Raw genomic sequence first — 25,119 nt, 5'->3', positions numbered from 1 at the left:
AGGACAATTAATAATTGATCAAAAGATTAAAAACATTAAGCACACAACACGTGAATAATTTGATGCATGATATAAGTATTCTGATTGAATATTCAAAATTTTCAACACAAACATGCAATTTCTTAGGTCGAAAAGGGAAAAGTATTTAGAAGGTTGTATCGAGCTTAGATAATTCTCATGCTCATAGTTAAAATCTAACATGTGTTGGATGGTACCAGCACATAGCGGAAGCGACAAAGATCGATAAGCACTCTAATTGATTAATTTTGGCAGAAACAAAAACATGCTCAAACAAAACTTAATGGGTTTCAAGACATACATTTAAAAAACATTTGAAATCTCGATTTACAGCGGCTAATTCCTCCAAACCTTTGTGCAGGCCACCACAAGATATTTTCTACTATTCTCTTGGGCTCTAGATTGAGTTGTGGGACTTAAAATAAGTTGGAATCAAAGAGAACTTGAAGAATACTCACATCAGCAACCCAAAGAAGAACACCTTCTTCAACCCGAATTTTCAGCTAAAATTCTGCTTAGAGTAAATGAAGTTTGAAGATAATGAATTGTTGGTGAGCTACTTGAAGATGGAGTTGGAAAATCCCATTTTCCATTTGTGTATTTTCTATTTCCAAAATCTAATTTGATTTTAAAATCATTTTTGATTAAGAAAAACAAAAATGATTAATTTACAAAATTAATTTTCTAATAAAATTAATAAATAATTATAATTAATTTAATATCCAATATTAAATTAATTTTACAAAAGTCCGTCCTCATATATTTAAATCACATTTAAATATAAATTCTCCAATTCCGTTTGATTCTAATTTGAACGTTTCAAATTAACTTATCACAATATTTTAGAGCTAATCCATTTCCGAACTAGTGGGGAGACCTCGTGGACCTATAGATCATAGGCTTCAACAATCTGAGATTAATCGGCTAAGTTCATTAGACTGATCTAACCCCCATTCGTTAACTAATGGGTCACTCCACTAAAACCCATAGTTGAACTCCCCTCACTGTAGATATATTATGTCCACTCGATATAACCATGATTAGTAAGTCAACCTTCACGGGTTGTTCATAATACAGCTGGGTCGATTCTCTATTTTACCTCCGAAATTACCTCTTGTTTCTTAAGTCCCTACTGATCCCCTAATGAACAATTGTGTGATGATCCAATTAATCAAACCGAGTCCGGTTAGTGAGAGGGCGAGACCCCTTGTTCAAGACCCAGAATAAGCACTTAAGGGAACAACCTTTCTACTATCCCTAAAAGTGGGTAGGAGCGAATTCTATCTTGCACTCTATGTCCCTACCTATCTATCCACTCTTACCCCTGAAAATGGGAGGTTATTGAGTCGGCGCTGTTGAGCAAACCTTCACCTATGCAAATCTAAGGATAATTCCAAATAAAGAGAAATTCATAGTTAGCTCAGGATTAAGGTCAAGTTACCTAGGTCATCGCTTTAAAATAGTCAGTCTTAAACAGTAAACATCATTATAAAGTAAAAGTTACTAGTTTCGTGGTCTGATCTCGTACAAACCCTTTTGCACAAGGACACCCCACTCCTCATGTCCCAACATGAACGAATTAGGATCACTTCGTTTGTAGTACTTTACAACTCTTTGTAACAACTACAGAACATACCGCATTTAATAGTGTTACCAAAATAAGATATCCAATCTTATTCATATACTATAGATCATTTTAACTATTTATTCGAACCTGATCCACCTTTATATCTCCACGTAAAGTTCAAGTACTCATCTAATAGTCAATAAACTTTTAGGTTTATTGGATTTCTATCAAGCAAAACATCTATTCAACAACACCTTATTGAATTTTGAGAATAAGTTCTATTATTTACAAATCATGAATTTTAAGACATAAAACCTAACAACATGTCTACATGATTTTTAAAGACCAAGTAAGACATTAAACTCATTCTATAAATGATCACTAAGTGAACCTTATACTTATATTTCAATTTACAAATAACCATGCAAATGTGTTTAAATTTCAGTTCAAACCTTTCAAGTCAAAACCCAAGTCAAAGATCATTTATAGATGTAACACGAGATTTTTATATTAAAATTAAATAAGAAATCCATAAAATTATAATTTCATAACTCAAAATCACCCTTAAAAACTAGGACTCTTATAAAAATATCCTACTAAATTATACCAAAGAGGAAAAAAAAACTCCAAAAGCATGTCACGTTTGTTCTCGTTGCAATCTCCATCATCTCAAGTTTTGAATTTCTTCTTAGTTCTAAAAAATATGTCTCAACAACTCCTTCATTGTACATAAAGTACCTTAGAGACTTCTCTCTAATTGGTATCCTTGAACATGCATGTTCAACAAATATTGTGGATATTTCGTCCATATGTCGTTTCAATATCTCTACATATCGGTGTTTTCCCTTACATGAATATCAAGATTTTCTAATGAGCTACCTTTTCAAATTCTCAAATTTTCTCAATTTTCAATCCAATGCTTTCATCTCAAAAGGAATTAAAATTTGAAAAAAAAAAAAGAACACACATGTATATTTTAATCTGATTAATTCAATTTTTTCATTATTTTTTTACATCATTTCTACTTAAAATTAAATTGATGTGAATTTTGTTAGGGACAATATTATAATTATCGGATAAATTATGTTATTGTGCTAATACTTTCTAGATCATCTTGTTACTAAACTTATTTGACCTTCATTTTGTATGACATAAACTTTATTAACGAAATATTTGGTTCATAATAGTTTTTCGATTTTCATTATTATCTATTATTCTATTATCAATTGTATTTGACTTCTAATTATTGGTTTATATATTTAAAGTTATAGCATAAATAAGTTTGTTCTAAAATTTCAATAAAAAATTTCATAATATTTTTATAAACTTATATTATATCCATAATTTTTTTTCTTCAAAATATCCATCAATATTTAAATATATGTTAATATATTCCCAAGTAGTTAGAAATATTTACATGATAATGATATTTTCGTGGTTGTGCATTAACTTAATAGCTAAATTGTGCACCACAACCACAAAAATGATTCACTGCCAACACAGCCTTCTTTTCACTTTTTGGTCCGGAAAAGTTACGGGTTTTTCCATTTTCTCATGTTTTGGTTATCCACTTTAAAGTTGCGTTGCAGCAGACGTGTTTGACAGTTCTAGTGAGTGGCTCGTTGGCACAGTGGCTGCCTGGCTGGTGTTTTCTCGTTCATAAATACAACACAACAACAACTACCACACCTAAAGACTCATTTTACAATCCAACCAAAAATGTGGCAGCTCAAAATTGGGGCCGATACCGTACTTACCGATCCTTCTAACGCCGGCGGCCGATGGCTCTCAACCCTCAACAACCACGTTGGTCGCCAAGTGTGGCATTTCCATCCCGAACTCGGCTCCCCGGAAGATCTTCAGCAAATACAACATGCTCGCCAGCGCTTCTCCGATCACCGATTCGAGAAGAAGCATAGTACTGATCTCCTCATGCGGATGCAGGTTCTTTCACCAACTAAACATTAAGAGCTTTGGAATTTGATCATTAAACTTCCTTGATCCATGCCCCCTTTTACTGATTTGGCCAAAAACCAACTCTGCTACATATTTCAATACTGAAAACCACAAGTTATGGTGGTTTTTTAGTACAGGACTTCGAGAGGGTTTTGGGAACCTGGAGTATTTATTGTTTTTTTTAGCTACATTTTGGATCAGGGATTGTAGTTCAGAAGTTTCTGATTTTCCAATTGCAGTTTGCCAAGGAGAATTCATCCTTTGTCAATCTACCGCAAATTAAAGTTAAAGATAAAGAAGATGTGACAGAGGAGGCAGTAACGCGGACTTTAAAAAGGGCTATCAATTTTTACTCAACAATCCAGGCACATGATGGTCACTGGGCTGGAGACTATGGCGGTCCAATGTTTCTAATGCCTGGTTTGGTAAGAGAATATTTGTGAAGGAGCATTTGTAATCTATATAACTTTATAGAATATGGTGTAGCGTGTCTATGTTTAGAGCTTCCAAGGAACATGTATAGAAGGGCGTTAATGCCAAATTTCCCCATCACTTTCCCTCCCACTTGTACCACTAATCTAGATTTATATGGGAAAAGAAACTTTAAAGATGCAAAATGATAGCATTTTACTACTGCATTGTTAACCATGTAAATTGTTATGTTGGTTTATCATCACAGGTCATTACTCTTTCCATTACAGGCGCCTTGAATGCTGTCTTATCTACAGAACACCAGCGTGAGATTTGCAGATATCTATACAATCATCAGGCAAGATTTTTTTCCCCTTTTGTTTTTCCACGTTGTGGCCTAAAATCTTAATGGATACCTTTTCTGTTCAAATCAGGTGCTATTTGTTTTTAACCACCACCAGTCAAGAATGTTTCAAGCCATAGTAGCTACTTACCTAAAATTTAATATTTTACTAATCTTTTGACAAGAAAATGTAGCAGGAAGCAATTGTCCCGGCAAAATAGTTGAGGTGTGGGTTCGAAAATTCATAGATATCAAAAAAGGAAAAAAAAAGGAAAGAAATTACCTAACGTTTGTTTGTCCTACTTTTATTTCGTGATAATGATATATTACTGCAAAAGAACAATTAATATGTTTTGTAGATTGCTTATTTTCTAGGGTTATGGGGTAGAAACGGCCAAACAGAACTAATATGAAGATCCTTAGCATTTAGAAATGAGTTCAATAACTTAATAGGATGATTTATGTCAATGCAGAATAGAGATGGGGGTTGGGGTTTACATATTGAAGGCCCAAGCACAATGTTTGGTTCTGTGCTGAATTATGTTACTTTGAGATTGCTTGGTGAAGAAGCTGAAGATGGGCAGGGTGGTGTTGATAAAGCACGAAAATGGATCTTGGACCACGGTGGTGCAACTGCAATTACTTCTTGGGGGAAAATGTGGCTTTCAGTATGGTCTTGAGTCTCTGATTCCTTGGTATATGATCTAAAATCAACAGTGAATGTAATTAATGTTTGCTGATGACAGGTACTTGGAGTATATGAATGGGCTGGAAATAATCCACTCCCTCCAGAACTATGGCTCTTGCCGTATCTTCTCCCTTGTCATCCAGGTCAATCATCATTTTCTTTTGTTAATGAAACATGATCAGTTTATTCAAGCAGAAATACATGTTTTTATTTAAACGGTGATTCAAAGGACATCGTTCCACCCATAGTGGCTGCTTCCAATGTAATATTGTGTGTGTCTGTGTGTGTTTTCTTTTAACTTAAAGCAGCCTAACCTACCTATTGAAAGAGGACTTCTTTAGCAATCAACTAAAGTTTGGAGGAAACCCCATGGTCAGGCTCTATTTTTGCAACAGACAGAGAAATAACTCAAACTCTATTGCAAAATCCAAAAGCATTGTAGAATCTGGTGGATAGAAAAGATAACAGAAGTACCCCTTTTCACCAGCCATATGAGCATATCTTCTCTTCACTTAAGATCTCAATTTTCCTCTTGATTTGTTTACATGCGTGTGCAAGTAGAGTTTAATTCCTAAATACAATTTCCTTGTCGATTCATAACATCTTACACATGTATACATGTGGATTATCATATTATGTGACTTAGATATTCAATGTTTTACCATTGCAACATGAACTAGTTAAGTTCAATTCTGATTGCCCCTTTTTTATATCTTCTTTTTGATGCTTTTATAGTAATTTTATCACTTGTTCACGGCTGCTAATTCTTGTTGGTTTGTTTAATAGGAAGGATGTGGTGTCATTGCCGAATGGTATACTTGCCCATGTGTTATCTGTATGGCAAGAGATTTGTTGGTCCTATAACGCCTATAATTAGATCTTTAAGGAAGGAACTTTATCTTGTCCCTTATCATGAAGTTGATTGGAATGTGGCTCGCAATCAGTGTGCAAAGGTGGGTAAGAAAACGGTTGAAGTTCTCTCTGAAATGTTTACTTTTGACGTAATTTTGGTCTCTGCTTTATCCCTTTTTAAATTCTCAACTCCCTCCTAAGTGTTTGGTCTAGGTTTTGGGAATATATATATTTCGGTTCTTGGTAGATTTGGCATATCAGTGTATCATTCTTTAGAATTTCAATTTCTTGACTCTAAATTATTGGAAGAAACAGTGAAGCCCTCCCAGATATTACAAGATCTGTGTACTGCATTTCTATTTAAGGCTTATTGTGCATTGTCACAAAAGTTTGTTTTCAAAAGAATGTGACTTTGTCAGGATGCGACTTATTTGAGAATAAGCTGGAATATCTCTCTTCCTAGAGAGACCAAAGAAAGACTACAAGCGTTGTCCAAAGAACTTTGGCTTCGTCTTTGAACTATCTTTCCGTTTCATTTACCAATGAAAAGGTTAGTTGAGTTCTTGTAAAAAAATAATAACTACAATAATGGGCAGTCAAATGTCTCGTAAATGTGGATGTTTTGTGCAATAATTAAATTTAGCAATCATTTACAATTGCCCCTCATCCAATAGGTACTTTGGATGCTTTATACATGCAATTCTTTTCTCAAGAATCTATGAGTCCGAAACTACCTTTCTCCTCAGTGAACTAACATTTGCTTGGACTAGTTAATTAGTTATTCTCTCATATTTTCTTTAGTTGATTGATAAGACGATTACCTGGTGCAAATTTTTGGAGAAGATGACAATATTTATGTTCATATACAAATTATTTGGTGCATTGACTGTAATGAACTACACATGCATTCTGAATATTAATTTGTTGCCAGTTTTCTTTGAAGGATGCCGTTTTTTTATGGTCACAGTTTGCTTTGCCATTGTTGTTAGGAAGATCTGTATTACCCACATCCGCTGGTTCAGGATGTTCTGTGGGCTTCACTGCACCATGTTTATGAGCCTCTTTTTATGTGTTGGCCTGCAAAAAGACTGAGGGAAAAGGCTTTGCGGACTGTAATGCAACATATCCACTATGAAGATGAAAATACTCGGTATATATGTATAGGGCCTGTCAACAAGGTATGCTTTAGGGACTATAAATTATGATTTACATGAAATAACAGATTACTTTTTGGATATCGAAAAGACAATATGTATATAAACAAATTTTGTGGCCATCTACGAAGGTCTCATTAATGAAACAATTGGGTCAGTTCTTTTCTTCAGGTCTTCTACACCACCTAGATGGAATTCCTCGTTTTATCATTTTTTCCATGGAGGCTTGATTGTCTACTTCATTTGTGCAGGTATTAAACATGCTTTGTTGTTGGGTGGAAGATCCACATTCAGAGGCATTCAAATTGCATATTCCAAGACTCTATGACTATCTTTGGATTGCTGAAGATGGCATGAAAATGCAGGTTCACAATTAACGCCACATTGCCTCTCATTGACATTATAAATGCTATTTTCTCCTACTAACAGTTTTTCTTCCCATCATTCTCAGAATATGTGGCATATACATATGATACAATGGGTTTAAGAAAAAGACACGGTCTTTCATTTGCTCTATGGAAGTATGATTTGTCATTGAAGAAAGAAACTAAGAAAGTAACATGGAAAGGAAAGAAACAAAAGATGCACAGGGAAAAAAAAAACAAAAAAACAAAAACAAAGACTACGGTTCACTATTTTAAAAAAATATTGTATCACCCTTGATGAAATATAAAAGAGACAAGACGAAAAGAGAGACCAACACACCGTTTACGTGGAAACCCTAGAACAGGGAGAAAAACCACGATACAGATCTTTTTCTTATTATTAAATTGATAAATTGAATACAAGGGAACAGGGCGAATAAATAGACAGTAGAGAACCTTAGGGCCGAAGACAATTACAAAAATACCCCTAGGTTAAAATCCTACTTTCAACAACCCTAGAGGAATATCTTTCTAGATTAGTTCCCAATGATGCTGTTGAGATCTGACGGTAGTACCTCTCAAGTTGGTACCTGATACTCTAACCACAGAGTACACAAAGGTTGCTGTAGTGAGTTTTTAGCATGCTTCATTATGTCTTGACCATGTTTTATTAATCACAAGGTGCAGTAAAATGGAATAAAATCATCTGTAGGCTCCTGTAAGAAATTGTCTAGAGAAAGGACAGTATTTGGAGGCTACATCTCAATTTCTTTATGATAGAGAGAGAAAGAAAAGAGGACAAAGAAGATTGGACTGTGCGTTGCATTATTTTTGTGTAATGCAAATTCATACATGTATGGTGTCAAGTCTTATTATAGTGAATTGAGCGAGACTGTCTGTCTCTAAAATCTACCTAGATGGAGATAATGAGAGGATATCTCAAGACAACGATTTATTCGGTTAGAAAAATAGTGTGATTAGTGATGCAAACCGATTCAATTATGTAACAAAACTAAGCCAAGAAGATTAAGCAAATTAATTGACTTTTCCAAGTTCAACCAATATACTTTCCCAAATAGAAAACTAAACATATCTATCTAGGAGTTCTACATCGAGATAAGGCACTTAAAAACTCTCCTTTTAGTGACTTCCACAAGAAATCTTCATTTTCATGCAAGATTTTACAACCAATCGTGTTCTTGTCTAGATTTAACTCAAGAGGCGAAAACTAGATCATACAAAACTATTCCTTGGTCAAAATAATAGACAATGCAATTCAGAGCACACAAACATGTGTTAATCCTCGTTTCCGTCATGATGCGTTGCGATCCCAAGCCTTGAACGTTTTCCTTGGCTCTAAAGAATGCTTCCTCCACCTTCTAGGCTGAGAAATTATCAAATCTGAAACTTTTTTCCTCTGATTGCGCTTCTCAAAATCAGATGAGAAAAGAAGAATATATAGTTTCCTCTGCATTGCACAGTGTCTCGATGTGGCCCTATTTTTACAAAATTGCCCACTTTTTTTTTAATATGTAGCATTGAAACGCTAGGTGTAGCATCTCAACAGTACAAACGAAACTTCAATCTTGGGGGGTGCTTTGCGGCATTGAGCGACAGAAGATCCAAATCTGAAGCATCTAGTCACTGTCTTTTGGTACTTGTGGCTTGGCTGCATGAATTCATGGGTTCGGACATTTGAGACGTTGTCCTCTCCGAAATTCTTGCTATAGCTCTCCGTGCTATGACCTGTATGCTCCATATTGCTCCTCTAAGCTCCAAATACTCCTTGTTTGAATCATCAATTAGATTAGAATTGCTCGAATCCTACAAAATCACATGAAAGCTCCGGAATATGTCCCAAAGGCAACAATGACATAAATCTAGGGATATGCTATCAACAATGACATTCTTTGATTTTGAAAAAGTTCAACACGGTAGTTCAAACGATACTAGATTTCTAAAAAGCGCCTAATAGGCAATATCCCCAAAAAGATTAAATTTAATACAATACTAACAGATGCATGTAAGGTAGTTAGATGATATGATATTAAATCTACCTTCACTCATAAGCTTAAGCGTTTGGATCAATTGGTGATTTAAACATGGCATGGCATCGGAGCAGGTGGTCCAGGAGGTCCTATGTTCAAACTCCTACAATGTTATTTGTTCCCCAATTAATATTGATTTTCACTTGTTGGATCTTCTATATATTTCAAGCCTACAAGTGAGGGGGGTGGTAGATGATATAATATTAAATTTACTTTGACCCATAAACTTAACCTTGGCAACAATAGTCTTTAATACTTCAACAGTAAAGAGAGTAAAGACTAGAATTTCTGTGTTTGTCTGATTTTTTGTTGTCTGATCACACTCGAAATGATGTATCTACTTATCGTATTCCTTCCTTGGGAAACTTTCAAACTGTCCGTCAGCCCGCTTTTAAACTGTGGAATTGGTGTTTAAACCATTTCTCAACCCTAGGTAGAAAATCCGATAATACATTCTTCTTACCATTCAGATAATATGTGTACAGAGTCCCAAGAATACTGGAAAGTTAGAAGAGAAACATTGAAAAGGACAGAAACTACACAACTCTTATTAGAAAAAAACTACACATAATTCATGCAATAGGAAATAATCTCAGCCGATTAGTTCTGTTACAGAAAGCATGAGCTGCTTAAGATTTCTGAGCTTTCCTATTAGATTTTATCATCACGTAGCAACATCTGGAAATTCAGAAGATGTATCTTGCTGTCTATGTTTGTTTACTGTAGGGTTACAATGGAAGTCAATTATGGGATACTGCATTTGCCGTTCAAGCTATCATGTCAACTAAGCTTTCTGAAGAATATGGGACAACTTTAAGAAAGGCGCACAAGTATATACAAGACTCCCAGGTTCTTATTAGAAGAATTTCTTATCAACTCCACGCTCTCTTTGTTTGTGTATAGGTGTTCAGTTTTCTACTTTACAGGTCCAAGAAGATTGTCCTGGGGATTTACAAAGTTGGTATCGTCATATTTCAAAAGGTGCATGGCCATTTTCAACTGCCGATCATGGATGGCCTATCTCTGACTGCACCGCTGAAGGTTTGAAGGTATTGGCTTGTTTTTATATATTAATTTTTAACATAGTTTAGATAGGATAATACTTCTTCCCTGAAGGTGGGAGTTTTGTTTTTGTTTTCCTTCCTTTTTTCCTTCTCCCATCACAGACTTTCTATTCCTTCTCCCATCACAGACTTTTGGAGATAGAAGCTAAATATGCACTTTATCTTGCCTCCGACTCTGATCCTAATTTTTTAAATTTATTTTTTATATTATTTGATAGCTTAAGATTAATCCATATGTTGGTAATACTTGTAGACCTTACACAAGGCAATTGTCAATTATTTGAATAGTATAAGTTGTGAATTACTTCAATCAAAATGATCTTATATTTTGTTTCCCCAAAAAACTATGAATTTATATATTTTTTTGGTTTTATATAAAAACATATTAGAATGTAGAATATGTAAAGGAGAATGACAGTCCCCACTAAAACATAGAATGGGGAAGAATACTCATTTTTCATGAGGTGGTTTCTCATACCCACCTTGACTCATCTGTAAAGGAGAATGACAGTCCCCACTAGAATGGGGCAAAAGAATTTCTGGCATTGCCTCACCTTTTAGCATCCTGAACAAATATCATACTTGCTTGGCCATTGTTTGTTTTCAAAATAATAATATTTGTTTATTTTTGTAGGCTGTTCTTTTATTATCAAAACTTCCTTCAGAAATAGTAGGGAAGTCGATTGATGAAGAACGGTTATACGATGCTGTAAATGTCATCCTGTCCTTACAGGTAACTATGGTTAATATGTTTTTTCTTTTGAAATTATTATTATTAGGAATAACCAAGCTTTCATCGAGGAAAAAAATGAAAGAATTCTAGGTATGCAAGAAAGAAAGCCCGCAAGAATTGGAGGCTACCTAAAAGAAAAGCCTCCAATCAAATAAGACAAAACTAAGTGAATAATTAAAAAAAATTAAAAGATTTTTTTTTTAAACCGAAATGCACAAAGAAACATGGTACCTAGCAAGGGACTAAAAGTAAAAAAGATTAAGCTCCTTCCCTCTAAAAATTATATGCCCTTACAAACTAAGCACACAACCCTACTTGCCTGTTGCCACAAAGATTTTCCTCTCTCTCTCTCTCACATACACACACACACTTTCATTGAAGAAAAAAATGAAAGAATATATCCTATAGAATAATTACAAAAAAACTTCGAAATTGAAGCCCACTGGGAAACGTGAAAGCACACAAGGGACCATAACTCTGGAGGTTCCCTTTCAATAACCCTGGAAACCCTGCTGTTCCTCTCTCCCTGCAAAGCCCATAAAATCGTACACACATTGTCGAGCCAAAGAAATCGGCCTTTCTCCCCAAACGGCGGATTGAGGAGGAACTCCTTGATCATAGTCTTGGAATCTCAGCTGGTAGTTCTGCAACTGTGAGTGTGCCTTGATGTAAGTTGGTTCTGAATTTGGAATGATTTTGACTTTCAGCGAGGTTTACCTCCCCCAAAGTTCCACTCCAAGCTGTTGAACCTAATTGTCTATTTCTTAGCATTGTGTGTTAGTATTTCTTGACATTGACCATATGTTTAATATTTTTTCGCACTGACCATTTGTTATGAGTTATGACTGGTGAATCGTTGTTGTCTAATTGGTGGTCAGATGGGATTTACATTGAAAGATGTTTCTGTTGTTGATTGAAAACTCATGTTTAACGCAAGCTGAGTCACCACCAACCTGGTTTTTTTAAAAAAAAAAATATTTCTAGGAAACAACCCTTCGTTGAAATAATGAAAGAGACTAATGCTCAAAATACAATAGTAAAAACAAATAAAACTTGTCAAATACTCATGAACCTAAACAAAAACCAATCTAAAAATTAATCTGGTGGAAAAAAACAATCCAAGTAAGATAAATATCTTGAATGGAAAAGTTTCCAAATAATTTGGAGAGTGAGCACCAAGAAGAAGCTTTAACATGAGCAATTTCATTACGTGTGGACCAAGGTAGAAACCTGTCTTGAAAAATATGTTGATTCCTTTCATACCAAATTTCCGATAAGATGGCTTTGACTGCATACTAATGCTCCAATGCCAATTACAGAAAACAACTAACTAAACAAACAAATAGAATGAATTGTCCCCTGTGCCTAATTCAACTTCTTGTATGGATGCGTTTCCCTTCCAAAATAATAATAATAATGAAATAAATAAATAAATAAATAAATAATTGTGTGATAGATGGACTCCAAGTCTTGTCCTTCATTGTCTCCCTTGAATTGTGAAGTACTGATTCAAGTAAACAAGGTTTATGGCTTTATGTTTTTTTTTTTTTGGTTATAATTCTATAATTAGGATTTTTCATTCTTGTAAATATTTTGTGATATTTTCCTTTTGTGATATTTTCCTTTTCTATGTCTTGTACACTTGTATATATTCATATCTTTGGTGAATGAATGAATAAAGCATTTTGATTCTTTTTCAAACCTAAGAGTTTTACATGGTATCAGAGCTCTCTAAATAAACTTAGGGTTTTTGTGAACCTTAGGGTTTGAGAATTTAGAACCCATTTGTGTTACGTTTAGGGTTTTGTGGAGAGGTGAGTTTACAGTTTTGCTCACAGTCGCCGTCTTCGGTTTGTTCGCCGTTGTTAGCCACCGCCGGAAAAAAAAAGTTGTTTTTTTCGACACTGCCCAGTCCAAAGAGAAGCCCAGCCGCCGATCTACAAAAAATTAGTCGGTTGCCATCTGACCAGCACGTGAGGCTCACGCGCCGATCGTCCTTCTCTGCCGTCCATCCACGTGCCGGCGCGTGTAGGCACGTGCGCCGTCCTTTTTTGCTCGTTTTCTGTGGGTTTTCTTTAGTGTGGTTGACTCTTCTTGATGGTGTGCTTGTTTGGGATATATAGATATTCTCACTGCTTGTCAAGACCTCTCTTCGGTAAATTAGGGTTTGATTCTCTGCTGTCCGGTGTCTATTGTTTTTGAGATAATGGCTGATCAGAAACTAGTAGTCATGTCTGAGATTGTTCCTATGGTGTCAAAAGTAATTGAACACAAGTTGAATGGATCCAACTATTTTTCATGGAGATCAAATGTCCGCCACTTTATTAGGAGCATGGAGATGGATGATCACATCACAGAAGAGCCACCGATTGATGCTAATAAGAAGATTTGGTGGCGGGACGATTCAAGGATGCTTCTAGAAATCAAGAATTCTATTGACCGGGAAATTGTTGAACTAGTAAATCACTGCGAGTCAGTCAAGGAACTATTGGAATATCTGGATTTTCTTTATTCAGGGAAAGAGAATATTAATAGAGTGTTTACTGTTTGTAAGACTCTATATCAACCTGATCAAGGAGAAAAATCTCTTACAAGCTACTTCATGGAGGTTATGCACGGAATTCAATGCCTTGATGCCAATCAGTACGGATCCAAAAGTTCTAATGGCTCAACGTGAAAAGTTGTTTATCATGAGCTTTTTAGTAGGCCTTGCACCTAAATATGAGATGGCCAAAGATCAAGTGTTGTCAAGCTCAAATATCTCCTCGTTGGAAGAAGCTTACACTCGAATACTTCGTACTGAAAAGACACAAGCAGTTACATCATCTGATTCTAGCAGTGCTTTGATTGGGTGCACAAATGATTACAAAGGTAATAAGGGGATGAATCAAATAGCTTCAAAGGTCATCCAAATAACCAAAGATCAAATCCAGGAGGTATTGTTGGCTATTATTGTCATAAACCTGGCCATACGAAACGTGAATGCAGAAAATTGCTGAATAAGGGTCAGAAGATGCCATCACCCTCTGCTCATGTCGCCTCTACTCCTGATAATCTTGACAAGTCAATTACGATTTCTGCAGAGGAATTTGCTAAATTTCAGCAGTATCAAGAGTCATTGAGGGCATCATCTTCTACTCCCATTACGGCCATCGCAGAGACAGGTAACATTTCTAAATGCCTTCTTTCCTCCACGTCAAAATGGGTCATTGACTCTGGCGCTACAGACCATATGACAGGTAACCCCAGTTTATTCTCTAACCTTTGTACATCTACCTCTTCACCTAATGTCACTATAGCTGATGGAACCTCCACTCCTGTTTTAGGATCAGGAACCGTCCATCTTACTGAATCAATTTCTTTATCATCAGTTTTAAATTTACCACATTTCTCGTTTAATTTGATTTCGGTTAGTAAACTCACTCGTGATCTTCATTGTTGTGTCTCTTTTTTTCCTGGTTATTGCTTATTTCAGGATCTTATGACGAAATAGACTATTGGTAAAGGGCGTGAAATTGGAGGTCTTTACATCTTTGAATCACAAACACCTACGGCCATCACATGCTCAAGTGTGTCGTCTCCCTTTGAAGAGCATTGTCGTTTGGGTCATCCGTCTATCTTTGTGTTGAAGAGTCTTCGTCCACAACTTCAACATCTGTCTTCTTTAGATTGTGAGTCATGTCAATTTGCTAAATTTCATCGTTTGAGTTTGTATCCTCGAGTCAATAAATGAGCTAGTGCTCCTTTTGAATTAGTCCATTCTGATGTTTGGGTGGGGTTCTTGTCCTATTGAGTCCAAAGGAGGGTTTCGGTATTTTGTTACATTTGTCGATGACTATTCTCGTGTTAAGTGGTTATATTTAATGAAAAGTCGTTATGAGTTACTTTCTCATTTTCATAACTTTCATGCTGAGATCCAAACTCAGTTTAGTGGTGCTTTAAAATCCTACGGAGTTATAATGCTAAGGAATATTTCTCTCATACACTCAAGTCTTATTTAGATGCCCATGGCATTCTTCATCAATCTTCTTGTGTCGATACTCCATCCCAAAATGGAGTTGCAGAACGAAAGAATTGTCATCTCCTTGAGACAGCCAGAGCCTTGATGTTTCAGATGCATGTTCCAAAATCCTTTTGGGCTGACGCTGTTTTCACAGCTTGTTTCTTAATAAATCGCATGCCTTCTTCCATTCTCAAGGGTGAGATACCTTTTCGTACTTATGCCCTAAGCAAAATTTGTTTCCCATTCCACCCAAAATATTTGGTTGTACTTGTTTTGTTCGGGATGTTCGGCCTCAACATACCAAGCTGGATCCAAAGTCCTTAAAATGTGTTTTCCTTGGTTATTTCCATGTCCAAAAGGGGTATCGGTGTTATTGTCCTAGTCTAAATAAATATTTCGTCTCTCCTGATATCGTTTTTTGAACATACCCCATTTTTTTTCATCACCATCATTCTCTCTGAATAAGAGTCAGGGGGAGCATAAGGAAGTAGAGGATGATTTCCTTGTCCACACAGTTACTTCTCCCTCCGATCCTCTTCCTGATTCATCTCTCTACCTGTGGCTACCTCTTCTCTTCCACCCATCGTTAAGGTCTATACTCGACAACAACCTCCTTCAGTTCCATGCCCTGTACCAGAGTCTTCTTCGTCAATGGATCCAGAAACGAGTGACGATCTCCTTATTGCTCTTCGTAAAGGTAAACGTACATGTGTTCATCCCATTTCCTTTTTTGTTTCATATAACCATTTGTCGCCTTCCACATGTTCATTCATTGCATCCTTAGAGTCTGTATCCATCCCTAAAACTGTTCATGAAGCTTTATCTCATCCTGGTTGGTGTGCCGCAATGGTGGAGGAGATGACTGCCTTAGATGATAATTGTACTTGGGATTTAGTTTCTCTTCTTGCAGGAAAGAAGGCTATCGGTTGCAAATGGGTGTTTGCAGTAAAGTCAATCCTGATGGTTCTGTTGCTCGGTTAAAAGCGCACCTCGTAGCGAAAGGCTACGCACAAATTTATGGTGTTGACTATGCTGATACTTTTTCTCCTGTAGCCAAAATGGCATTTGTGAGGTGGTTTATTTCATTAGCTTCAATCAATCATTGGCCTTTACATCAGCTTGATATTAAAAATGCATTTCTTCATGGTGATCTTCAAGAAGAGGTGTATATAGAGCAACCACCAGGGTTTGTTGCTCAGGGGGAGAATGGAACGGTGTGTTGCCTTCGTAAATCCTTGTATGGATTAAAGCAGAGCCCACGAGCTTGGTTTGGTAAATTTAGTCAGGTGATTGAAAGCTTTGGAATGCAGAAGAGTAGGTCAGATCATTCAGTCTTTTTTAAGAGATCTGAGGGTGGTGTCATCTTGTTAGTTGTATATGTGAATGATATTGTGATTACTGGTGATGATGCTTCAGGTATCCAGTCTCTAAAGACCTTTCTTCATAGTCAATTCCATACAAAAGATTTGGGCATGTAGAAATACTTCTTAGGAATTGAGGTAATAAGAAGCAAGAAAGGAATTCTATTATCACAGAGAAAATATGTGCTTGACTTGTTGACTGAAACAGGAAAGCTAGGGGCTAAGCCATGTAGTACCCCAATGATGCCCAACTTACAGCTCACAAAAGATAGAGAATGGCTAAAAGATCCTGAAAGATATAGGAGGTTAGTGGGAAAACTTAATTACCTTACATTGACTCGACCCGACATTGCCTATTCAGTAAGTATTGTGAGTCAGTACATGTCATGTCCTACAGTTGATCATTGGGCTGCATTGGAACAGATTCTTTGTTATTTAAAGGCTGCTCCCGGACGTGGTTTATTATATAAGGATTATGGTCATACTAATATTGAATGTTTCTCAGACGCTGATTGGGCAGGATTTAAAGAAGACAAAAGATCAATTTCAGGGTATTGTGTTTTTGTTGGTGGTAATTTGATTTCTTGGAAGAGTAAGAAGTAAAATATGTGGTGTCATGTTCAAGTGCAGAATCAGAATATAAAGCAACGGCACAATCTGTGTGAATTGATTTGGATATATGAACTTCTTGTTGAGTTTGGATTTGAAATCACCACACCGACAAAGTTGTGGTGTGATAATCAATCAAGTAGCACTTCATATTGCGTCTAATCCAGTATTTCATGAAAGGACTAAACATATTGAAGTTGATTGCCATTTTGTACGTGAGAAAATTCAACAAAGGTTGGTATCTACAGAATATGTGAAGACTGGAGAACAATTAGGAGATAGCTTCACGAAAGCATTGGATGGAAGACGTATAAATTATCTATGTAACAAGTTGGGCATGATTAACATATATGCTCCAACTTGAGGGGGAGTGTTATAATTCTATAATTAGGATTTTCCATTCTTGTAAATATTTTGTGATATTTTCCTTTTCTATGCCTTGTACACTTGTATATATTCATATCTTTGGAGCATTCTGATTCTTTCTCAAACCTAAGAGTTTTACAAGTACTACACAAGTGTCTATTGAAAGTAGATGCTGAGGCATGATATATATCTTTTTCTCGATCCTTTTAATCTAAAGATGCACTATTTAGGCTTCTTTCAATCTGAACACGCTCTAGATTTTTATTCTTTAAATCCAAGTTCATTAGCGTTAGTCTTTAATCCAAATTTATTAGCTTGCAGAATACTGATGGTGGCTTTGCCACTTATGAACTCACCAGATCATACCGGTGGCTGGAGGTAAATACAATTGATTGTTATGGACATTATTTTCTCGCCCTCTTATTGTAGCTTGGGTTATTTATTATTTACGTTTGATTTTCAGCTGATGAACCCTGCTGAAACTTTCGGTGATATTGTCATTGACTACCCGTAAGATTTTAAAATGGCTCATGTCCATTGATTTAGCCTTCCTTTGTATATATCTTGAAATTGATGTTGGACCAATTGAATATATAGATATGTCGAGTGTACGTCAGCAGCAATTCAAGCACTTGCAGCGTTCAAGAAATTATATCCGGGTCATAGAAGCAATGAAATTGGCAATTCTATTGCTAAAGCTGCAGACTTCATTGAAAGCATACAAGCAACTGATGGATCTTGGTTCGTTTCAATTTCATTGTTATGTTTTTAAAGTTTAACTTGATACATTTGGTCCCATTATTCTACCTTTCATTTGCTCTATGAAAGTAGGAATTTCATCTTAAAAGAAGTATTTAGTCTCCTTGAATGGCCTTTCTACTAGAATAGTACTGTTTAGTGCTATACTATACTGGAGCGGTCTATGCTAATATTTTATGCATGAATATTGTCGAATTACTTACATGATAGGTATGGATCGTGGGGAGTCTGCTTCACCTATGGTGGTTGGTTTGGCATAAGGGGTCTGATTGCTGCTGGAAGGAGATACGAAAGCTGTTCTAGTCTTCGTAAAGCTTGTGATTTCCTAATGTCTAAGGAGCTTGCTGCCGGTGGCTGGGGAGAAAGTTATCTTTCCTGCCAGGATAAGGTTGTATGAAATTCCTCTCGCTCAGGAATGTAATTATGCTGTTTTTTTTTTTTTTTTTTTTTTTTTTTTCACCTTGTTTCTGCCCATTTAAATTTATTAATGTCAGTGGATGGATATTTTCTTCTCTTCATTTTTACAAGAGGGGTATTTACTTGATCAAAATCACCTATTTTTCCAACGGAGTCCAATTTTGGGCTGCTTTTATGGGATTTTCGTACAGTGGCTTTTTTTTAGTAGCACGAATGAAATTTAGCCCATTGTTTGAAATCAAATGAAATTTGGTTTTCTGCTGATGCAATCATGCCATGGAATTACAGATTCAACCCGTGAACGAGGAGCAAATATGGATCTCGTTTTATCCTCTCGCTTCTCGCTCCTTCCTCTTGGTTTTTTTTTTTTTTTTTTTTTTTTTTTTTTGCTGATGCAAGCATATTATGGAATTACAGATTCAACCCGTGAACGAGGAGCAAATATGGATCTCGTTTTTTCCTCTCGCTTCTCGCTCCTTCCTCTCGCTTTTTTTTCTTTTTTTTCTTTTTAAAAAATTCTTATCAAATTTGCTTCATGCTCCCCTTCGGATTCTTCCTCTTGCTCCTTGGTCTTGCTCTCGCTTTGATTTACGTTCCAGCTTCCATCTTTAACTGAAGAAGAAGAAGATCAAGAGTGAGAAGGATTTTTTTTCCCCAAAAATGTTGCAGTCAGGAGGAAGAAGCAAAGAGAAGGAAGAGAGAATCGGGGTGATTTTGGTAATTTTGTTAAGGATGATGTAAGCAAGAGGCCAAAAAATGTTTGTTTTCAAAATTTAGGTCAAATTTTATTTGGGCTGTCCATACCATTTTCTCTGCTTTTATGTCATAAGTCATAACCAAAGTTTCTGAGTGAATGACCTTTGGAAATTTGGGCTACTTTTCATGTTATGAGTTATTGTAACCCACCAATTTTGCTGGATTACAAGACCGCAAATTTTCCTCTATCGTGCAAGCAAAAAGGTTCGTATTTGTAGGATCTGACTATCCTGTGACTGCCTGATGATGACTTGTATTATGATTTATTGATATATCGTTTCTACGATTGACCACAAGTATTATTCAAGTATTATGTATTCCTGTTTCACGAAATCTTATTATCATTTGAATAGGTGTACACAAATATCAAAGATGATAGGCCACATCTTGTCAATACTGGTTGGGCTATGTTATCCCTCATCGATGCTGGGCAGGTATTAAATATTGGTTTATAAGAGCTAAAACTATCATACATTTATCAAATTAATTGATTCTCCATGTTAGGTATAATTTGTTGTACTTCCTAAGATGTTCTTAAAGCTTTTGATATGTTGATGTTAACGATTACAAATTTTCTCATGTGGTTAGGCTGAAAGAGATCCAACACCATTACACCGTGCAGCAAGGATACTAATTAATTCTCAGATGGAGGATGGAGATTTTCCTCAAGAGGTAACTGGACTTTACTCTTTAAATTTTATTACTTTAAACTGACCAATGTAACCATAATTGGTTGGAAGTTGATTATGGAATTTGTTTTGTGCCTTGACGTTGATGGGATATAACTTAATTTTAGGAAAAATATTGATTTGTATCCCTCAACTTTATGGTTGTATCAATTTACATTCTAAACTAATAATTATACCAATCTACACTGAACTTTTGTAAGTGTATCAATCTACACCCTCTAGAGAAAAGTCCCATATAAAACTTAGAATTGTATCAACTAAACTCCAAACTTTCATAAATGAATCAATTTGGACTCTTATTCAGAATTTTATTGAGAATAATCATACATTTACTTATTCATTTTATAAAATCGATATTGAAGAAGCTACCCGCACTTGAGAATCTAAATCTAAATTAATTGGTTTATAAAATTTAGAAGTTTAATTGACTGAAATTATAAGTTTTGTACAATTCAGTTCAACGAAATATGGAGGAGGGTAGGATTTAATACGATACCATTATTAGTTTAGAGTTTTGATTAATATAACTCCAAAAGTTTAGAGTACAGATTAATATTTGCTGTTAATTTTATAAAAGAATTCTCTACATTTACTGCCGCATTTCTTTATGTTAATTTGTAGATTTTGTTTTTTGTACAGGATATCATGGGAGTTTTTAACAAGAACTGCATGATTAGTTATTCCGCTTACCGTAACATTTTCCCTATATGGGCCCTTGGGGAATATCGCTGCCGGGTACTGCAAGCCTCTTAAAAAAAATGATGTTTTTATTGCCAATGTGAGTTACAAAAGTACTTCTTTAGATTATTGCAGATGCTTATGCTTTATTCTGCTCTTCTAACTTCTATCGCATGAATAATTTCATTTTATTACCCGATCAATTTGATACATCATTAGGTGATATATTACTATACGTCATTCTTAAAGGCTAATGATGCAGTAAACAATCAATGGAAACAATATGAAAATTTTTAATTAAATGAGGTGTTAAGTCTCTAAGTTTTCAAGATTATGTCTAGGTGTTTTAACTTTATAAAGTGTCTATTAAATCTTTGAATGGTTGAATTTGTTGCATCTATTTGAATTTTTATAAGTGTCAAATAGTTTCTTAAACATTCAAATTTGTATTTATTAGGTGTATAAAAATTAGATTGTGTCAAGTAGGTTTTTGGCCTATTCGACGTTTTTTAAAATTCAAATTTGACACTAAAGTTTAAAATTCCTATTAGACATAAATGCTATTTTATATCTAATTTATCAATTAATTTTTAAAAATCTCAAATATGTCTTAACACCTATTAATCACAAGGTGAAAATTTAAGAATTTATTAGACATGTTTTGGTGATGTCTTAGATACAAAATTGGAAGTTAAAAAGGCATTAAATATTTTTTTTAAACTTTAGGATCTTCTATTGCAAGTACATATATATATATATAATTTACTCGGGATGTAGCTTTTCATGGACTCAGTTTAATAATTAATTATTATTATTATTATTATATATATTTTTTGTAACAATTATATCTTGAAGGCTTGTTTCTAAAAGGAAAAAAATCATTTATTTTTTTGTTTGCAAAAATCAAATTTATAACCATTTATAACATTATTACTGTTTTCTTTTTTAGTATAACAACTATGAGTAGGGGATTGAACCTTCGACCTCTAGGAATTAAGGTCGTGTCAATACTATTGGACCAAATTGCTCAATTTATTAGAGATAAAAAATTTATAATTGGAGTACATTGTTTTCTAGTCTAGAGTTAAAGAAACACTAGAGGGATGGAAAGAATAAAAGAGGAGATGAAGTTCTTCGATATACCACGTTAAACTGGGAAAAATCACCCCATTGTTTCAAATTGCTCAATTTAATTCCACTATAAATGCAAAGATGGAGATTGTTTTTGAAGGATAACAACGATGGAGAGATGCACTAGTAAGCAAAGAAAAAAATTAAGTTGTAGGGTGTGTTTGGAATACATTTTCAAGTGTTTAATTTAAAAAAATAAGTCATTCTAGAAGAAATTGGAGTGTTTGACAAATACTTAGAATAGTTTTTTCGGATGTATTTTAATTAGTTTTTATTAAAAGTGTTTAAATAAAAATGAGTTTTTTGGAAAATACTTTCTTCTTAAGTCAATCTAAATGGACCCTAGGTTTTTAGTTATACCAAGTGATTATGGTCAGCACGAGTCAAACTAAGTAATAGGTTAACTTATTTGACAAATAATATATGTTAATGATAAAAAAAAATACGTGGTTTGAATTTTTTCTTGTATTATATTTAAAACTAAATAAATAATGATCATTATTTTTTTTATTGTAATAAAATAGTATGGTCTGTGAGGAGTCATTTTTAGCGGTGAATTGGAGTGTTTAATAATCATTCAAAATATATTTTGAAGTACTTTTAATATTTTTTATCAAAAGTATTTAAATAAAAATGAATTTATTGAAAAATACTTTTTTCTTAAGTTAATTCAAATGGATACAAAGTTCATGCGAAGCGATATGTGTAATGACAACTCCTAACCAAACATTCAGGGAATTTGTTTTAAAAGTTTTGGTGACAAAATTATTTGTTGCATAAAATAATGAGAAAGTATGATGGATGACAAAATTAATCAGGTATTTTACAAACATGTATTTAAAATTTGTGATTTCGCAGATATAGCAGAATACTCAAATTCAGACTATTGTTATTATTATTATTTTCATATTTTGATTTGATCCTTTTTAACATGTCTCCAGCTTTTACTTGATTGCGATCATTTCTTTCACCTCAAGTGCTGGTTTAGACTTCACCTAATCCATTCGATGTGTCGATCCTCACTGATTTTAATGTCATTTTTTACTCCTCTGGTGAAGCAAATTCCATTCGTGAGTCGGCGTGATTGAAGAAGAAGACGATCTGGATTGATTGAATCGACGTCCTTTTCGCCAATTTTTTTTTTCTTTTACGGATTGATTCCATTGCATTCGATCCCTACATTTGGAAACTCTCTCTCTCAACCTCTGTCAGGGTTAACATATTTATTGTACCTTTTTTTCCATTTTTGAAAAAGATCTTGATTCTAATTGATCGATGATGCCGAAATAAATACTCCTGGTATAATCGGTGTTTAATTAATTTTCATATCTTTTATATAAAAAGTGATATTTAATCGATAACTTGTGTTCTTAAATCATAACAGCTACCCAATTTTACTGCAACCCATTAATATTTTTAGATGCCTTTAATCATACATTTATTGCGTTTTTTTTTCTTCTCTTCATCAAAATAGAGCAATTAAACCTCTCTCTCTCATTTCTGTCCTATGACTTGACACCACCTCCCATGACGTGATCACTCACAATAGGAACATCTTGGTCATCAAACTGTTAATTTTGGCATTTCTACAAATTTTAAATTTTGGGTTATAAACTTAATTTTCATTTTATATTTTGTCAGTAGTGTAAGTGATCACTGTCAGATTGTAATAGAAAATTTTATGAATCCCATTTGAAAAGAACTTTTCTCTAATAGAGTTCCTTTCAATTCTAAGAGAAAAATGAAAATTTGATAAAGTCAAAGTGAAAGAGACAAAGAAGGGATGGGAACTATGAATGTGACCATCATGGCCCAAAAAAAAAAAAAAAAATGGTACAATTTGATGCACTCAAATATTTTCTTATTTGGAAAGATAATCACAAAATACTTGAAATCAAATAGTAATCAGATGACAATCACAAACTACTTACTATTACATAGCAATCACAAAGTATTTAGTATCAAATAACTATCAGATGCCAATCATATACAAATCACAAATTACTTAGTATCAAATAGCAAGATGAGTTGTAACTAATTTTATGTTGATTTTGATATTTTTGTAAATAGTATATTAGTGATATATCATATTTATATCTAATATATCAATAAACTGATATACTTACATATTAATGTGAGTTATAACTAGTTTTAGTATCAGATGGTAATTAGACAACCATCTGTATCATTGGCACATAGATAACTAATATGAAATAGTAATTAGACAATAATAAAAAAAATAGTAATAAAATAGCAATAAGATAACAATCATTATCAAATAGCAATCAAATATCATTAATAATCATCATCAAATAGTAATCAGATAACAATCAAATAATAATCTATATCATTGACAACTGGTATCAAACAGTAATCAAACAACAATTAGATAGATCAGTAGCAATTAGTGTCATTGACAACCAGTATCAGATAGTAATTATGTAGCAATCGGTATCATTGACAATTAGATAACAATCAATATCAAATAACAATCAAACAACAATCAGTATCATTAATAATCAGTATAATATCAATCAGATAACAATCGGTTTCAAATAACAATCAGACATTAATCAATTAGCAATCGGTATCATTGGCAAATAAATGACAATCATATGCAATAACACATTTTTAACTGTGAGGGTATTTTGATCATCCGACTATTTCAATTGGGTTGGACTTGTTAATTCTTTTATTCCTACAAACTTTAAATGGTTGGGTTATGAGCTTAATTTTCATTTTATGTTTTTGTCATTAATACAAGTGGTCCTTTAAAAAAAAAAAAAAAAAAAAACAAGAATTGTATATATATATATATATATATAATCTTTGATTTGGTTTTCGCTAATTTGCCAGCAAATTTTGACAGAAAACAACGGTCTTTGTAAATTTATTATTAGTTTCAATAAAATAAACTTTTGCACCAAAGTAAAGATAAAACTTTTAATTATTTTGAACCTCTCGAGTTTACCTCTTTCACCTAGGAGGAGATGTGAGGAAGCAGATATCAACTTGTTAAAAAAAAAGCCTTAAAACTTGGACTTGATTTTTTTAAACGTTAACTTGTGATACCTGTGGAATACCTAATCCACACAAATATAACTTAAATCAACTAATAACCATGAGGTTCATATCATTATAATATCCCGTA

General features: G+C 34.2%; 1 protein-coding gene across 3 annotated transcripts; it reads left to right on the top strand.

Moving 5' to 3' along the window:
- The first annotated feature begins 3,119 nt into the window (after positions 1 to 3,119).
- Positions 3,120 to 23,329, top strand: LOC120085608 (cycloartenol synthase). 3 transcript variants are annotated; one of them, XM_039041679.2, is made up of 19 exons: positions 3,120 to 3,529; positions 3,781 to 3,966; positions 4,221 to 4,310; positions 4,769 to 4,963; positions 5,042 to 5,126; positions 5,770 to 5,936; positions 6,825 to 7,013; positions 7,241 to 7,354; positions 10,129 to 10,251; positions 10,329 to 10,451; positions 11,101 to 11,199; positions 17,860 to 17,916; positions 18,002 to 18,048; positions 18,136 to 18,279; positions 18,508 to 18,685; positions 19,824 to 19,904; positions 20,059 to 20,142; positions 20,799 to 20,937; positions 23,027 to 23,329. In XM_039041679.2, the coding sequence occupies exons 1-18, from the start codon at positions 3,305 to 3,307 to the stop codon at positions 20,910 to 20,912; spliced, it is 2,301 nt and encodes a 766-aa protein (XP_038897607.1). In that variant the 5' UTR covers positions 3,120 to 3,304; the 3' UTR covers positions 20,913 to 20,937; positions 23,027 to 23,329. The 3 variants fall into 3 exon arrangements, with proteins under 3 accessions (XP_038897607.1, XP_038897606.1, XP_090173905.1); XM_039041678.2 differs by having other exon boundaries at positions 22,910 to 23,329; XM_090317779.1 differs by lacking the exon at positions 23,027 to 23,329 and having other exon boundaries at positions 20,799 to 21,062.
- The last annotated feature ends 1,790 nt before the right edge of the window (positions 23,330 to 25,119 follow it).

This window comes from Benincasa hispida, chromosome 9 (genome assembly GCF_027475165.1).
Source record: "Benincasa hispida cultivar pf3 chromosome 9, pf3_genome.v1.1, whole genome shotgun sequence".
Lineage (NCBI taxonomy): Eukaryota > Viridiplantae > Streptophyta > Magnoliopsida > Cucurbitales > Cucurbitaceae > Benincasa > Benincasa hispida.
This window is presented reverse-complemented; position numbering and strand designations above follow the sequence as displayed.